The 15211-nt window shown below is 38.3% G+C and overlaps 1 protein-coding gene across 3 annotated transcripts in view; it reads left to right on the top strand.

Annotated features, from left to right (window-relative positions):
* Positions 1-15211, top strand: part of LOC131064403 (uncharacterized) — an 84333-nt gene that overhangs the window by 46797 nt on the left and 22325 nt on the right. For all 3 annotated transcript variants that reach the window (XM_057998687.2, XM_057998636.2, XM_057998572.2), the window contains exons 20-23: positions 5828-6267; positions 6376-8574; positions 8711-9286; positions 9408-9466. In XM_057998687.2, coding sequence (XP_057854670.2) covers positions 5828-6267; positions 6376-8574; positions 8711-9286; positions 9408-9466 — 3274 coding nt within the window. The remainder of the gene's footprint in view (positions 1-5827; positions 6268-6375; positions 8575-8710; positions 9287-9407; positions 9467-15211) is intronic.

Raw genomic sequence — 15211 nt, 5'->3', positions numbered from 1 at the left:
ATCTCTGCACCGAGCTCCAACTCAGTGATCTTCATTGAATATATCAATTACAAAATTAAAAGCCTTGTTACAAATGAGCTTTGTAACTCTTATGCGAATCTCTCTACCGGTTCTCCTCTCTCTAATGCTTTGCCAGTTCTTTGCTCACCTCTCTACTGTAACTCTATCTTCTGATGCAACTTACTCTTTGCTACACCTTCACCGGTTCAGTTCCTTCCTCTTCTTTGCCAGCTCTCTCTGTGTCGATACTCTCCTCTGCCAGCTCTCTTTGCTATGCTGCTGCTCTCCACCGGTACTACACCCTGCCGGTTCTCTTGCTTGCCTTCTCTGCAGTCTTTTGCAACTCTTCTAGTGCCAGTTTTGTCACTACTGGTTTACTCTCCTGTCAGACTCAAAGACTAACTGCCGGTTCTCTCTCTGATGCCGGTTGAACACTTCAACCCTGTTCTTACTCACACTTAGTCTCTTCTTCTCCTTCTTGGTGAGCACTTGACTGATTTTCCTTCTTCAACAGCAATACCCTCTCATCCAACGAAAGCCTTCATCGATTTTGGCTTGCATATTTATAAATTGGTTTTCCCACCAAAAGCCAATTCAAATTTCAGGCAATTGGGGTTTCTTCATTGACCCTGAGGCAAACCAAATCCAATCAGACCTGATCTCCTTGATTGATGAACTGTAACTCATCAATCAATCCCGCCATTGCCTTGCCTTTCAGAACATGCTGTCTATATTTGGCAATTTGCTTTTAACCTGTCAGTTGATTTCTTGGCCGATCACCGGAATAGTTTCCCGGTTTCCTTCACCTGCCTCGATCTGGTCAAACAGTCTGCGTTGGATCTCTGTTGTTTGCCTGACCTCGAGTCGCAAACCTCTACTGCACATCCCGTCAATCATGTAGTCAACATAAATGTTGACCTCTCACCATCTACCTCGCCGCCTGATACTTCACCGACTTAACATGCCAACCTATGCATGCATGCCACTTCACCTCCACGTTGCCCCTTTGTCGGCATCCACCTTTGGTAGGTCATCTGTGTCGGTTTGGATGGGATCACCGACAAACTCCATTACCGGGTTCATCTATCGACTCACTAACCCTACCTGTTATACCCTAACTAGTCTGCCATCACCTTGCACTTGGATTCTCTTTCGGTGTGGCACCTCTGCCGGTTGTCAAACATATCAATCCACTATATGCTCATCTTCAGTAGGTAAGAGCACACCACTTAGCCTCTTTGCTCTCTTACCAGTTCTTATGCTTACTGGCGGGCACCCTTGATGACATCATATCATCATATCATCAATTGTTTCCATCTGAGTCATCTGCATACCAGTTGCATAGTCTATCTGCAGCTTGTGTAATGCCTTTCTCCATCATTAGTCCGGTCATCATCTTAGCTGGTTTGTCACGGTGACAAACCCATCACTTCTCTATTCTTCTTTTTCTGTCCCGGTAGCACATCATGTCTTCTAGACTGATCCGGTACACATCCCTGATCTCATGCACCTAAGGCATCTTAGTGTTTCATTTGTTCATCTGGTGTGAGCCTTCAATCACCTACCTTCTACTCTTTTCACTTATCTCGGTGGACTCAGATGCTTTCCATGCATAATAGGAGATAAGCTCCACTTACCAGTGGGGGTGGATCCTTGTCCTCTGCATCCTGTAATGTGCCAATTTTGACTTCCTTGTTTGAGCAACATACCTTCAAATAGGCACGTGATCCAGTTGAGGCATATTCACTATCAGTCATCTCTTCAAATGGTGACTGCATCTTCATCTGGTGGGAGTCCTGCTGTTTGACATCCACACAACATACTGGTGACCTGTACATTCTTCTCCTCTTGTGTTGATGTGATTCTTGATAACATTCGGCCTCTTCATTACAATCAACATCCAAGCATCTTGCTCACCCTGCTTGTACACTAGTCATAAGCTTGCTGGTTGGCAAACACTCACTTTGTTGATTTATCTACTCCATTGCAACACATGCTCACCGGTTAGCAACCATACACTGTCAACACATCACGTACCATTTGACATACTCTCCTTACTGATGATAGCCTATACCGGTAACCTGCTAGACTAGTTGACATCAATGACTGCACATGAACTATATTCCCATACCGGTTGTCTTCTATATCGGTTGACATCAATGACAACACAATGCCAACAACTTGTGTGGCACAGTTGGATATGGCTTGAAATATTCTTCCAATGTGGACCCGACTCTTGAAGGCTATTCTGATCTGATTTGGCAGGGAGTGTTATTGATCGGAAGAGCACCTTTGGTTGTTGCTTCAGTTTGGGATCTGCTATGATTTCTTGGTGTAGCAGGAAGCAGTCCTCAGGAGCTCTGAGCACCGTAGAGGTAGAATAAATTGCAGCATGTGTGGCAACTTGCGAAGCAGTGTGGCTTCGAAAGCTCCTTGCAGGATTGTTTAGACAATCATTGGAGCCTACTACCATCCATTGTGATAACCAAAGCTGTGTGAAGCTTTTAGTCAATCCAATGTTCCATGACAGAACAAAGCATGTTGAGATTCAGTACCACTATATCAGAGATATGGTTCAGAGGAATGTTGTTCAATTGAGATACATTTGTACTGAGGAGTAGTCGGTTGACATTCTCACCAAGCCTCTTGCCAAAGTGAAGTTCGTGCATTTTCGAGACAAGCTTGGAGTTGTGGAGAATGAAGCCCTTGCTGAGAGGAAGTCTCATCATCACTGATTACCTGATATGTATTATAATGCATTCTTCTCTGTGTGAAGCTTTCAGTCAATCCAGTGTTCCATGACAGAACAAAGCATGTTGAGATTCAGTACCACTATATTAGAGATATGGTTCAGAGGAATGTTGTTCAATTGAGGTACATTTGTACTGAGGAACAGTCGGTTGACTTTCTCACCAAGCCTCTTGCCAAAGTGAAGTTCATGCATTTTCGAGACAAGCTTGGAGTTGTGGAGAATGAAGTCCTTGCTGAGAGGAAGTCTCATCATCATTGATTACTTGATATGTATTATAATGCATTCTTCTCTGTGAGAGAGAAGTTTGAGGTGCAAGCCTTGTTAATGCATTCTTCTCTGTGGAGAGAGAAGTTTGAGGTGCAAGCCCTTGTTAATGCATTCTTCTTTGTGAGAGAAGTTTGAGGCGTAAGCCTTTGTGCCACCCTCTCCGAGTAGGCATGGCAGATCAACCCACTGCGAGTAGGTATGGTGGATGTTATGTGAGAGACTCCCATGAATTGGCACTTGTGTTTATTCACCCTCTGGGAGTAGCCATGGTGAACATCATCACATTGAGTGTCTCCGTGATGAGCACTTGTGTTCTTTTGCATTTCCATTCATGGGAGTAGCCATGATGGACCCACCCTCTGGGAGTAGCCATGGTGGATGTCACTATGTGACTCATATATTGAGAAGGATTCCTCCCTAGATAAGAGGGAGTGTTGATGTATAGCTTTGGTTGGATCCTATAGGGCCAACTTAGCCATCAAATGTGTGAATAGCCTATCGGCCTTGCACATTTATTATCATTCGATTCCTTCATTACTGTCCTTCATAGTGAAACGACTTGTTAATAAAACATAACTAATAATAGTCCGCCACCTTGGAAGTTTCGATCCTTGTCATGAAACGTGGTATTGGAAAAGGCATGTTGATTAATATTATAGCCGACTTATGGATAAGTCGTGTTGCTTGATCAAGAGGTGTTTGGGTATATAAATCAGTTCACTCCATCCTTCTTGGCAATCAAATCATCATCAATCAGATTGTATTCTTCTTTGGCAGCATAGCGATATCCTTCAGCAGTTCGCGTTCTTCTTCAGCAAGACGACTTCATTCTTCAGTTGTATGTGCTCTCATCTTCAAGACAAAACAATTGATATAGAAGTCAGATCAGATAGTGTTGAACTGATCATCTTACAGTAGTCTAGGGTGGATATATATAGCTTCAAGTGTGGAGCAAAATCATTGTAAAGTCTCTTGATACAATTAAGATAATAAAAACATATTCATTGCTGGGTTTTTCACCTTCAAGAGGAAGGTTTTCCCAGGATAATATCTGTGCATTTGTGTGAATTATTGTTTTACCTAATTTGATCCTAAACTTAACACAATGTTGTTGGACATTTCCACTGTAATGAAATCCCACTTCGGAAAAGCTCACTTTTTTTTAATATACCCAAAGAAAGAACAAATTTTAACCCTATTAATTTGGAAATCAAGTGAAAAAAACATAAAATAAATGGTTACAAATTCATTCTGTACACTTCTTTCATGTATGGTAGACAGGTTTGACACTAAATATTTGATATTCCACAACTATTTTAAAGTGTTGTGAATTTTATGAATGTGGGTGTGTGTGTGTTTCTTTCTATGTCTATATATTTTTTCATAGATGTGCACAGACACAGCTCCACCAAGCATCTGACTTTGGGGATTCATTAAAATATGTATCATGATCTTGATCACGAAACTAAGAATCTATACCTTTAGCATCAGACTATGAAGAAATACAAGAGCCAGGAGATGTGAAGCCTGTTATAGAGTCTCTCTTGACCTACTAGGGTTGGGTCACTTTGAAAGCTATATGAACTAACTATATGGGAGACCTAGCCATATGATCTATAGGGTCGAGAGCCCTATCATGGATTAAGAGTTTACCCCTTTTCCATTGAACTTATACCACCTCTATTTTAGTACACCATTGAAGACACTAGAAGATTTTTTAAAGCTTTTAAACTATCATTTTAACAATGAATTATTGAAAATAGTTAGCTTCTCCTTTGTTGATTTTCCACAGGTAGCAATGAAGCTTCTACTTTTTGCTCGTAAGGTTCTTCAAATCCCAAAAAAGGACAGTGTTTGACAATCATCAATAGAGTATAATAACATTTAAAAAAAGTGAAAACACTTTTTTTTCATGATGTGCTGTCTATTGTAATGGTGTTTTTTGTTGTTGTTTTGAAATACATTTTTTTTTCATTTTAATTTCTATTAAGTGGAATTGTCATGAAAGGGAAAGATAGTTTCTTGTTTTGCCAAGCGTTTGCTGTGTTTTTTTCATTTTAATTTCTATTAAGTGGAATTGTCATGAAAGGGAAAGATAGTTTCTTGTTTTGCCAAGCGTTTGCTGTGTATGTCATGTGGCTTTGTGACAGTGACATATCATAATGAAAACTGACAATCAAATCATGATCATTTTATGTTAAAAAGCCATTTCCTGTTTTGCCATAAATGCCAGGTTTAACAATTTGACAATGCAATCTCTATTCTATTATAAAATCTTATTACAATGAGATCATTATATATTTGTATCTGCATATGCATGCCTGGTTGTAAACCTCTTGGTTCAGAGGATAAAATTATCAATAAGCTTGTAATGTTTGGCTGCAAGCTTTAATGGTATGGTGCCAGTGTGTGAAATAATACCAAGTTAATCCATGCAAAGATGCTCCTAAGCCTAACAAATTGGGATTTTAAACGAAATAAACTAAGTCCAGAAGATGAATAAAATGAAGTAACTTGCACATGAGAAGAACATTATATGAAATATGCTGCAAATACCACTTTCAGAGGGATAATATGCCACTTTGAGTGGGCAACCTTCTAATCCACTTTCAGAGGGATTCCTCCATTAGTCTTTAATAAGAACACATTACTCAATGAGAAAACCTTCTATATATGTTGAGCTTTTAACTTGGATAGGAACTTTCGTTCGGCACAGGTTTAGTGTGAATGTGTTGGAAAAGTTCAACCGGTTCAAGTTAGACTATGTTATGTTTCTCATTAGTGCCATTTTTATGCTTGAAAATTCAGGTATGCTTCCTTACCCTGAGCCATATCAAAGCATGTATCAGCAGCGACGATTGGGAGCTCTAGGGATTGACTGGCAGCCACCTTCTGTAAGACTAGCTGTTGGGACAAATGATGATGGACTTTATGCTATTCCAGATGATATTTTAGGACAGCTACCCCCTGCACAAATTGAGCATAATAGAGATAGGTGGCTGGAGCAACCAGCAGAATTGGAAGATGCCATGGACTGGGAGCAGGAAAATGATGTTCAAAGTGATGATACTGGGTCAGAATACAATGTCACAGAGGAATGCTCAAGTGAAGGTGAACAAGGGAGTCTGAATGCCTGTTCTTCAGAAGAGGCAGAATGCAGTACAGATGAAGATGATAATAGCAGCAAAGATGAAGGTAATAGCAGGGCACATCTTCGCAGGTCCAAAAGGAAGAAACACAAGGCAGAGGTAAAGTTAGCCTTATATTATTTTGAACTTTATGTGCTTGTATTTGAGTGTCACTTTGTTTGTGCATTAAAGACTAATGGCAATTTTAACTTTTTTCCCCTTCTTCAGGGTTCAGTGTTTACATCTTCTGGAAGACGTGTAAAGAAGAAAGATTTGGAAAGAGGTGATGGAACTCGAAGCAGGCTAAAGAAGTACAAATATTCCAGAAATGGCAGATTTCTTCCAAAGGAAAGATTATCTGAAAAAACCACAAGACCTCAGAGACGTGCTGCACGGAATGCACTTAACCTATTTTCCCGCATAGGTGGTGGTTCTACAGATGAAGATGAGTATAATGAAGGAGACAGTGGATTACAAGGAAGTGGATACTCACAGCCAGATGAAAATCCTCTGAGCAGTGAGTCAGAAAGATGTGTAAGGAATTCTAAACAGAAAAGTTTTGCTGACAAAGATAGGTTGCAAGATGATCTCATTCCTGTTGCTAGTTCATTTCAGTATGTCGATGATAATAATGATGGAGAAGCTTACAATAATGAGGAAACTAATAAGCATGCTAGGTCTGGGAGAAGAATATTGTTGAAGCTACCGTCCCGTGATTCTAGGAAATTAGTTCTTCCTGAAAGTACAAAATCTGATTCTGATGTTCAGGCCAATGCAAATTCTTCGTCTGCTGAGATATGTTTGAAAGAAGAGAAAAAAGAAAGAGCTTGTAGTTCACTTGATGATTTGGATGTTAAGCATTCTGACAGACAGTATTTGGAATTGTCAAATGCTGAATATAGACCCGAGAGTGCCTGGTGTGATGATAATGACAATGGAATTAACAAGAGTTTTGATGAGAATGGAACTTCTCTAGAGCATCCTCGTGACCTTTCCACAGGATACGATGGAAAGGAAATCAGATGGGGAGAAGTAAGGACTCGGACATCTAAGCGTCCTCGGTTGGGGGATTTAAATGATGTTTCTAGGTTGGACAATGGAATTGCAGTGGATGTTCGACATCATTTAAATGTAATACACAGTTGTACTTCTCAAAGTCCTAAAGCTGGAATGAAGGGTGAGGATAATGCCAATGAGTCTTCTCTGCAAGATGTGGATGAACATGGAGCTGACATGTTTCATAGAAAGCCTCGAAATTTCTTCTTAGCTTCTTGTTCTGAAGGTTTAAATGTGGCAGAATGTGGAGATTTTCCTCCTGATAGGAAAACCAATTGCCTGACAGGATCTTTTCCTGGAAAACAATCAATGTTGGATGCAAATGCATCTCCCATTGGCCATGTCAGTGGAATGGAAGCTAATTGGAAAGAGGATGAAGGCTACATGTCAGAAAAATTTCAGACAATTATTGATCATGATTTAGCTAGTAATAATTTCAATGAATATCATGAAATGGATGAAAAAGTAGCCGACAATGACGGGAATGTTAATCTCAACCATATTGACGAGTACTCCTATGAAGCAACTGATACAAAATATAGTGATTTTAGTAAGCTTAAGAATAGGTCCAAGAGGACAAAGAAAGGTTACCATAATATATCTTGTGAGAAAAAACTTAATCCATCAGAAGACTGGGAGGATTTTGGTCATGTGCAAACTTTGCAAGGTACACGGCCAGTGGAAGAAATGTCTGGAAGGCTCACATGGAGGGGTAGTGGTATTAGATCAAGAGTTAACTGGGTGCAACAGCCTGAGGAAAATAAGGAAACGGATAATTTTGATTATAATAATGATAAAAGTAGAGGAGATATTGGCTTGAATGCAGTACCTGATGCAGAGATGGAGGGTGGAATGCATAATACATGGCATGAGAGGCAACATGACTTTGGAGCTAATGCATGTGTAGGAGAGAGCTCAGCAGTTATGCTTCAAAACTCCTTCAATGAGGATAAGCAGATTCCAAAAATTACGTTGAAATTTCACAACGTGCTAACTGAAGGTGGTCGGAAGGCTAGATCAAAACGGATGAAGCAAACCAAAGAGTTTACTCAGGAAGATGGTACTTCTAACAATCACATGATTGATGAAAGCATTAATTATGAAGAAAAACGAGTGAGAATTCAGACAGAAAGATTAGATACTAGACAATCACTGGTGGGTTCAGAATGGGGTTCCACTTCTAGAGTTTTGAGTTCTTTAAGACCTGCCAGAAACAAAAAGAGCACAATATTAACAAATCTGAGGATGCCCGTGGAAAAGAAGAAGGGACGACAATCAACACGAAAGCAGTCTTGGTTAATGCTATCTGAAGCTGAAGAGGGCAATCGGTACATTCCCCAGTTTGGAGATGAGGTTGCATATTTCATACAGGTAGAAGTACTGGATGCATGTTTGTTTTGTGTTTAGTCTAGAAGAAAAGATTTCTTTTAAGTTTTAATAGTAAATGCTAATACGTTTAGATGATCTCAAAATGTAATTGAAACAAATTTGCTGGTTTTGTTGGCAGGGACATCAAGAGTTTCTCCATTTGAGCAGCTTACAAGAAAAAGGACCATGGAAATCCTTTAAAGATAGCATACAGTCGGTTGAGTTTTGCCGTGTTGTTGGGCTGGAGTATTCTCCTCTTGCTGGATCTGGGGACACCTGCTGCAAGTTGATTCTCAAATTTATTGGTCCAGAGTCCAATGTGAATGGGAAGAGCTTCAAGTTGACATTGCCTGAGTTGACTAATTTTCCTGACTTTCTTGTAGAGAAAAGCCGTTATGATGCTGCAATAAAAAGAAACTGGACACATAGAGATAAGTGTGATGTTTGGTGGAGAGCTGAGAATGGTGAAGGAGGTAATTGGTACACTGGCAGAATTATGGCCGTAAAACCAAAGTCAGTTAGTTTTGCAGATAGTCCATGGGAGAGGTATGTTGTACAATATAAGGATGATACGTCTGGTCCTCACACACACAGTCCTTGGGAGCTTTTTGATCCAGGTAACCGGAGCCTGGATCTTCCACAAATTGACTCTGAAGTTAACTCACAATTGTTATACAGTATAGCAGAGCTGGAGCAAACATCTAATGAAAATGAGGTGGGTAGAACGCACTTTGTGATAACTTAGTTTTGCTTTACCTATTTACACATTTAATAGGTATATTTATTCCCCAGTTTTTACATTCTTATCAATTGTATGACTTTAAAATATCTGACAGGACTGCTTTGGACTAATGAAATTAGCTCAAGTTTCAGAGAAGTCTGACTTTCATAACAGGTATATTTATATTGCATGAAAATGAACTTTAATATTTATGATGCTATTTAAACTGTATTGTGATCTCCAATTATTTTATTAAGATGTGATGAGTTCAAGCTTACCTTTATTTATGGGATAGCAATGTCATGGAACTATCTCGTGGTTGATAGATGAATTTCTGGTCACTTAACAAAGTCTCTCCCTTGGAAGTGGGTAGAAGATACAATCATGTTCCAGTGTCTCTGTTAATGAAAATAGGTGCATGGGAAATGGTCATTTTAGTGATTACATCTTCCTTATTAACCATAGTTACCTTCGTACTTGTTGAGGAGACGTGCAAATTTTTTGTAAGGTCCTCTGTGCAGAAAGTATGCTCATCTTCCAACCCCTTTGTTTATGAAAATAAGTGTGAGAGATAATTTATTTCAAAGATTGCATCTTTGTTATTAACTGTAATTAACTGTAAGAACCTTCATATATTTTGTGAAGAGACAAAAAATGTTTGGCAGCCCCTGTTGCTTCCTGCAATCTCATAATTTACACAGATGTGCATGTAACTGATACTTGATGGGGATGGGGGATAGGGAAGAAGCCATGTCTGCTAATTAGTTGAAAAATTTAAGGGCAGTTGGGGTAAATTCATAAATTTGAAATCTATAAACTGTAAATTCATAAATTTAAGCTAAGTTGCTGCATCGTGGGATTTTTCTGGCGATTCCGGGTATGAAACGTACCAGAATCGGATTCTGAAACAAATCTCCTGTGGGTACCTCCAGTGTTCACATTTTTAGATGCCAAAATGTCTAGCAATTCTAGTTTATTTTTTCGATATTCTTAGGACCCACAGTTTTGATTAGTGAACTCATAACTTATCTATCATGAGATTCTAGTTTGATCTTTTTGATATTGAAAACTGAATTTAAATTAGTATGTTTTGTTTCAAAATTTGAAATTTGTAATGGTTTTGTTTAGCATATGTAATGGTATATGGCATTCTAAACTTAATTCTATTTTTAGTTACACACACACACACACACACACATATATATATATATATATAGTATGAATGTACCCAACCCCCCAAAAAATTTATGCAGTACCGATGTTCCGTACCCATGTACCTGTTACCATAACCAATTCGGCAACTTTGAATTTAAGTAATGGGTAATCAGTAAACAAAATATGCATGGCACATAGTGATACTTAAACTACACTATGAAAATGCCAAAAGACAAATATAAACTGATTCAAGAACTCTCAAACAGGATGAAAGCAACTGCCTTTAGACTAGATTGTAATGTCCCCAATTTTTAAGGTGACAATTAATTAAATTGATTTTTATTAAGTTGTCAAAAAAAAATAAAAATTCAAACAATGACTTAATATTAATTAATTTAATTGAATAACAATAAAATATTATTATAAGGTAACTTTATTAAATATATTTTTCTAGTTATGACAAGCCAGCCCATCTTCTAGATGCTTATTGGAGGTCTTTATAAGGGGGTTCCCGGTGATGTATTAGACATGCTTTTGAATGTAATAAATGTTTTAGGATATCTGGGGACAAAAACCTTCAGGAGTTGACAGAAGGGCTGGGCGAAAACCTAGTTCTTCAAAAGGGGTGGATTTGTGATGGAGTCTACATCTGGGCAAATCTGTAATTTGTAAGGATCATAGTTTTAAAACTCATGGACTCGCCACAGACTTGTGAGTCCATGGGAGCCACGAGTCGACGAGGCGAGTCCTGGCGAGTCCATCTGAAAGACTCACGAGTCTTTCAGATGGACTCGTGCGACCTAGAAAAAAAGTCGTGCAAGCTTTAAAATTGAGTTTTTAAAATTGTTTTTGCCTTCATTTGGCATAACTGAGGGAGTGAAAAATAAAAGAAAAATAACACCCGACGCTTTTATAAAATAATAAAAGTATTTTTGGAGGCGCTGCCCCCAAACCCCCGTCGAAAAATATAGGGGCAAACTGCGTCGATGGAAGTTGGGAAAATTTAACCTCCGAGTCTGATTAGGCTCCATATAACAACATAATTAGCATTGAAGAAATCTTGGTATTATACATTTTAGAGTTGAAAGTTTGAAACTATGAGTATGTGACATGTGTAATGTTTCAATTATGGCTCTTATGTTCTCTAAATGCATTAATTTCTTTATGTTTTTTTGTAAAACTATGGTAATTTTTTTGCCGAGTCCTTGCCGAGTTTTTCACGAGTCCGAGTCCGAGTCCAAATTTTTGGTTTGCCGAGTCCGTGGCGAGTCCGAGTTTTTAAACTTTGGTAAGGATAGAGTTATTTCAGAAAATAAAGATTTTTGCTTTTATATCTTATGCTGGAGAAATAAAGTTATATATTCTGAATATGTGAAGTTTTCTTTCGAAGACAAATTTGCAGAAATAAAGATATTCCAGAACTGAGGTATTTTTATCTTATTTGGAAAAATAGAGGTTTTTGTGTTTCTGAATGTTATAATATTTATGTGGGTTGTATACTGCTGATATTGGAGGTTTTCTTTTTTATCGATCGTCCATATTGGTATTTATTATTGGCCAAGTAACTTTATTAAGGTGAAATCAAATTATTAAGTTGCTAACAGATGTAGGCATCTGAAAGAAAGAAATAAATTAAAAGCTTGATTGAAATAGGAAAAATTCGGTTATTTAATAAACTATGGGTTTAGTTAGTTGGGCTCAAGCTATATTAAGGGATTGTCGGATATATGCCAGGCAGACTTTTGTGTTGTGAGGAATAATCAACGAAGATATTTGTGGATGATTCTGAAGTTCGCTGAAAAAGTTATATTGGGCATTAGCTTTGCGGAGGCTAAAATTTCCATTCTATGCGGAATAATATTTTTTGCGATGCAAACGGCAAACATTTGAAGGAAATTTCAGGAGTTGTATTTGTATTTACAGGAGCTTCCTTTGATTGGAAATTTCATATAGGCTGGGTGTGAGTTTGATTCCGAATTTAGTCTTTGAGGCTTATCAGGAGAATTGACAGAAGAGATACATGTCACAACTTCGGTATTGCCAGTGTGAGTTTAAGGGAATGACATTCAGTGAGATCAAGTGAAAGATCCCCTGTGCAGACACAATGGTGTATTGAGCCTGAACAAGGTGACAAGATTACTCCAGTTTCTGCGTGGGAGGTAATTATTATCTCTGTAAAACAATGCATTCTAGCTTGGCGACTTTGAATGCTAAGGATATATTACTTATATTTAATTTTCAGTCTAAATGGTTCTGAGAATGATTTAATATTCTGGGCAAAGTACTTATGTCTGTCATACAGTCTCATACTACAAATCCTTAGACTCTCAACCAAAAGCAATATTTATTTATTTGAAAAGTGTCTTTGAAAGGAAAAGTAGTAGTTTTTAATTTAGGGGATATTATTTCAGTGCTATCAGAGCTACTTTCCTCCCAGTCTGTGTGGAGTTTGCAGCTTCACAGATGACTAAGCTATTGTCTAATGTCAATAGAAAGACAACCACGAGAACCTGCCAAGAAAGTGCAAAAGAGAAGTAGATGTATGGAGCAGCCTTGTAAGGAGAATTTTGGATTGGAGTGATGGGATCTGAAAAGGTACACATTTGAAGCCATCAAAATTCTTTTAGAGTATGTAGTATTTGCTTTTGATGATTATTTGAGACATCAGGATTGGGTAAATCCAAGGGAAAGGGGTCTTCATGATAACATAAGAGGAATAAGAAAAGAATAGGAATATTCAATAGCAGCAGAAGTGGAACTTGAAATGGAAAAGAATGCAGAAGGACAAGAGGAGGTCAAGGAAGAAGAAAACTCAGAAGTTACCATTGAAGAAAGGATGAAAAAGAAAGAAGAATCACTTGCTTGTGACTGATTGTGATGGACTATTTTCCCGAATTGCACCATCTGGACCAAGGTTCTAACTTTGATCAACTCTTTTGAAATTATCCTTCCTTGATCATTTTCTTCTTTCCACGTACTTGGGTTCGAGAATTCACCTTCTTGGAATATCTTTCCTTGTCGACAATTCTGTCATTCTTGAAGTCTTTTATACTTGAAGTGGATCTCAGGAACTTTGAATGTCTTCCTTGAACGTCTGGAATTGGAATTCTTCCTCCTTGTTCTTTCTTGACTGGGATCTTGGACTTCTAGAGGAAATTCAAGATAGTTGTAAATTCTTCTCATTAGTACTTGCTTGAATCTGGAACTGGAATTCCTCCTCCATGAACTTTCTGAGACTGGATTTCTTCTTGAACTTGGGTGTCATAAACTAGATTTGCTCATCGTGGACCTTCGTGCCTCTTGACGTCTTGATGTTGTGTTTGGATTGGATAGATGAATTCTTGATGTTTAATAATTTTCTGACATTTTGCACATGGGCGCATTTGGAGCTTGGAGAAGGAATTTCTCCATACAGTCAAATTTTTGAGTTCCCATTTTTGAGGAATCCTTGAGTGCATATCGATCTTGGAAAAGGAAAAATTCCTTTCCTTGTGAAGTTCTGCCATTTCCTGTTTTGTGAATGCTTGTGCGTGCTTTGTCTTTAAGGAGGAATTTTCTTACATTCAACCACTTCTTCTATGTTTCAAGAATTTTGGTTTGTCTAGAGTCCGGAGGAGAGGAATTCTCAACAGTTGTCAATTTTCAGTTTCCTGAAATTCTGCATACTTGGGTGCATTTTGGTATGGAAGGAGGAATTTTGGCATTTTTGAAAAATCCTTCACTACTAGTGAAATGTGCTCCCTTGTCCTGCATGCAAATTTGAGGTTGAGGAGGAATTTTGATAGGGAGGAAAAATCCTCCTTGACCAAGGAAATTTCTCCAGAACACTTGCAAACTTGGCCAAAGTTTGCCAAAACACTTGGGGACCTGAGGAGATTATGGAAATAGTTGTTGGACTTAGCATAAATCATCTTCATTCATCCAAAAACTGAACCCTTGATTTGGAGCACATTTTCACCCTTGGGGAGGAATCTTTTCAGACAGCCAAATTTTGGCTCTCTTTCGTTTCTTCTTATCAGTTCTTCTGTTTATCTTGACACTTAGCCAAATATCCATCAATCCATTCCTTTGCATGTTCATCCTTTTGTTCTATCATTGCAATCTCTTCCTTGGGTGATGATATCATCCACTCAATGATGTCCTCTTCTTAGCATCCAAAGTCCTGCTTTCCGCAATGTACCTGAAAAAGATAAGGAAATGTTGTGAAGTATAAGTATCAATCCAGTTAATTGTTAGCAAAATGCAAAGTTCAAAGGATAAAGCAACAAGCACAGTGCATTTCTCAATACATCAAAACCCTAATTATCGACTTGATGACAATATTAAGACTGTATCTTGTCTAGGCTATATATTCCTTAAGAATCCATTCCCTGCTTAGGCATTTCATCACCTTCAAAGATCAAAATCCAGACCAACAAGGCCTTATAACTCATTCCTTAGGGTTGGGAGACGACACAGATTGCAAAAGACTTCGTTTATTCAACAAAAAAGAGGGGGTCCCCATTTGCAATGGGGTAATGTGTGAAAATATCACAACAAATACACGCATGGATGTCATCACAGAGTTGCCAAAGGTTCGAGGTAAGGGCTGTGTGAATGTGGTTGTTGATAGGCTCACTAAATATGCACACTTTTTTGCCATATATTTAGAATTTAAAGCTTCATAGATGGTTCACAGGTGGCAAATCTTTTTTTTTAAAAAGAAATTTTGAGACTTCATGGGTTGCCAAAGAGCATCGTAAGTGATAGGGAACATGTACCAAA

This window comes from Cryptomeria japonica, chromosome 4, assembly GCF_030272615.1.
Source record: "Cryptomeria japonica chromosome 4, Sugi_1.0, whole genome shotgun sequence".
Lineage (NCBI taxonomy): Eukaryota > Viridiplantae > Streptophyta > Pinopsida > Cupressales > Cupressaceae > Cryptomeria > Cryptomeria japonica.
Note: the sequence above shows the minus strand (reverse complement) of the source record. Positions and strands in the feature narration are given on the sequence as shown.